Here is a 2,381-nt window from a genome sequence, read left to right as displayed (position 1 = left end):
AGCCCCCTGCCCTCGTGGCCACCTACCTCCAGGGCAGCCCGGCACTGCCCCAGCTCCTCCTGGATGTTTTCCTCCGCCGCGTCCCGTGCCCGTTTCTCCACCTGCACCCGTTGCTGCAGGGTGAATGTGTCACAGCGAAAAGCCAGGGCGAGATGGGCAAAGGCTGCCTGCGGGGTGGGAGGGCAAGAGGTGGGACACAGGGCAAAGGGGAAGCCACCAGGACCATGCGCTGCTGTCCCCAAGGCACAGACAGACCTCCCTAGCATGCCACCAAGCAGGACAGTGCTAAGGATAATTAGCACTTGCCTTGTGCCAGCACCCGTTAGGCTGCTGCACGCTGGGGACAGTCCCCATGAGATGCCAGCCTGACTGAGACACGTTCCCTCAGGCAGCTGATAATGCATGGAAATCCCAAGCCCTCCTGGCAAGAGCACGTGCCGGGCAGATGCCAGCCCTTGCTGCAGGTCCCGGCTGACAGCAGAGCCTGACTCAGCCCTGGCACTCGCAGGAAAATTATTTTTATTAGCACGGCTTCCACCACCTCCCCGGCTAAGGGCGCTCTTGGTGAGCTGCAGAGCACTTTGTGGGATTGCCGGGCGTGCAGAGGACGGGCTCATCTTGCTGTGGAAATGCAGCTACCTCCGAATGCCAACGGCATCACCCCGAAAGGGATTTGTAAGGTGGCTGCCAGGGGACTGCGGTGCCTGGAGGGCGGCCAGGAGCAGGGCACAGCCCTGGGACTGTGAGCCAGCAAGGTGTCAGTCCCTCTGGCCCCCTTCCTCAGCCCACCCACAGCCCCCAGTAGCCCTCACCTCCACGTCCTGCTCTGTCAAAGCCACCCTGCAGAAAGAGAAGTGCTGTCAGAGATGGAGGCACCACAGGGACTGCACGCTGCAAATGCCCTTGGTCTGCTCCCAGGGGTGCCAGGGGTGCCAGGCACCACCAGAAGTGGGGACCCAAGTGCGCCTCGCCTGGAGAGCAGCTCTTGTGCACTGGAAAAGGAGGAAAGTCCAATCCCTGGACGACACGGTGCCCTGGGACCCCCCTGTCCCATAGACCCTGGAGGGATGCAGGTGCTCACTGGTCTTACCTGTGCAAGCCTAGTCTCTCCAGCACCAAGAGCTCGCTGGGGAAACTCAGCAGCGGCTCCTCCAGCGTTTCTGCATCTGCAGGGAGGCAGTAGCGCCACGAGAGAGACCACACGTGAAGGCTTTTCCTCGGCCTTTCCTCCTTCCTCTGCCCTCCTGTCCCAGCAGGGAGCAGGTGCCTGTGGTGTGGGACTGTCCCAATCCTTCCCCCAGCATCAGCGGGGCTTCAGGTCCCCCCAGGCCAGTCCCCCCTTCCCCATGTCCCCACCAAGGGAGATGACCCCCACCAGGCCCCAGCTACTTCAAGCCTTCCCCTAAGGCGACCCAGCTGGGATGTGGGATGGGGACTCACCCACCTTCCTCAGTCCTGCCACTGGCCCCAGTGCGCACAGCCAGCTCCTGCCTGTCCCTGCCTGGCACCTGGGGGACACAAGGGTGCTGTCGGAGCAAACCCCTCCCTGGTGCTGGATGGCATCCCGAAAAGAGCAGCACCAAGAGGCTGGGGGTCCGGCCAAGCCCAAGCCCCCTCCAACCTGTTGCCCTCCCCTCTCTCTCACCTCGCCGATGCACTCCACGCTCTGCTCGCTCCTGACCAAAACCCCATCTGGGTGCCCCTGGGGACTGGTCATCCTCCCTGGGGACAGAAAGGGTGGTGGGAGCTGGGCAGCAGCATCCCCTCCCCAACCTGACACACACCACTTCAAGGGAGACCCCTGAAAACACCGCTGGCATTTCTGCAGCCTGCAGACTCCCAGGGGGCACGGGCTGGCAGGTGTCCCCCAAAATACCCCTGCGGGGTTAAGGGAGCTGCAACTAGGCTGGGCCAGGGCAGGGGAAGAAAGGCCAGGGAGCTGGTGCAGCGGGTGGGTTACAGCTGCCAAGGCAGATCCAGGGGACGGGGTTGGGGTCCCAGGGCTAGAAGGGGTGTGGGCTTGCAGGCAGGTGCTGCCAGGCCAGGGGACACCCTCTTGCTGGACCCGTGCAAATGCTGCTCAGGGAGGGAGGGTGCAAAAACCACCCCTTTCCCCCCATCCCCACGCTGGGCTGCCCTTACCTTCATCCGGAGATGTGGGGAGCCCAGCCAGCTCTGCCTGCTGCTCCCTGTGGAGAGAAGCCCGGGTAAACCCCGAAGAAACTCTGGCAGCAGAGGCAGCATCCCACCTCCTCTGCCCTCCCCCAGCCGCCACGGCACCCCTCAATGGGATGCTGCTCCGGACCTGGGTCCTTTCCGAGCATCCTCTGCAGCCTGCTCCGTCCCCGTCCCCGTCCCCGTCCCTGCTCCTGCCTGCCCCG

At 63.9% G+C, this 2,381-nt stretch overlaps 1 protein-coding gene across 1 annotated transcript in view; it reads right to left on the bottom strand.

The window, feature by feature from the left end:
• FANCE (Fanconi anemia, complementation group E) overlaps positions 1–2,381 on the bottom strand; it is a 21,511-nt gene that overhangs the window by 2,869 nt on the left and 16,261 nt on the right. Inside the window, 6 exon segments of the mRNA XM_009327474.1 lie at positions 27–167; positions 813–840; positions 1,091–1,166; positions 1,445–1,508; positions 1,646–1,722; positions 2,143–2,189. Coding sequence (XP_009325749.1) covers positions 27–167; positions 813–840; positions 1,091–1,166; positions 1,445–1,508; positions 1,646–1,722; positions 2,143–2,189 — 433 coding nt within the window.

This window comes from Pygoscelis adeliae, unplaced genomic scaffold, assembly GCF_000699105.1.
Source record: "Pygoscelis adeliae isolate BGI_AS28 unplaced genomic scaffold, ASM69910v1 Scaffold197, whole genome shotgun sequence".
In the NCBI taxonomy this organism is placed as follows: Eukaryota; Metazoa; Chordata; class Aves; order Sphenisciformes; family Spheniscidae; genus Pygoscelis; species Pygoscelis adeliae.
Note: the sequence above shows the minus strand (reverse complement) of the source record. Positions and strands in the feature narration are given on the sequence as shown.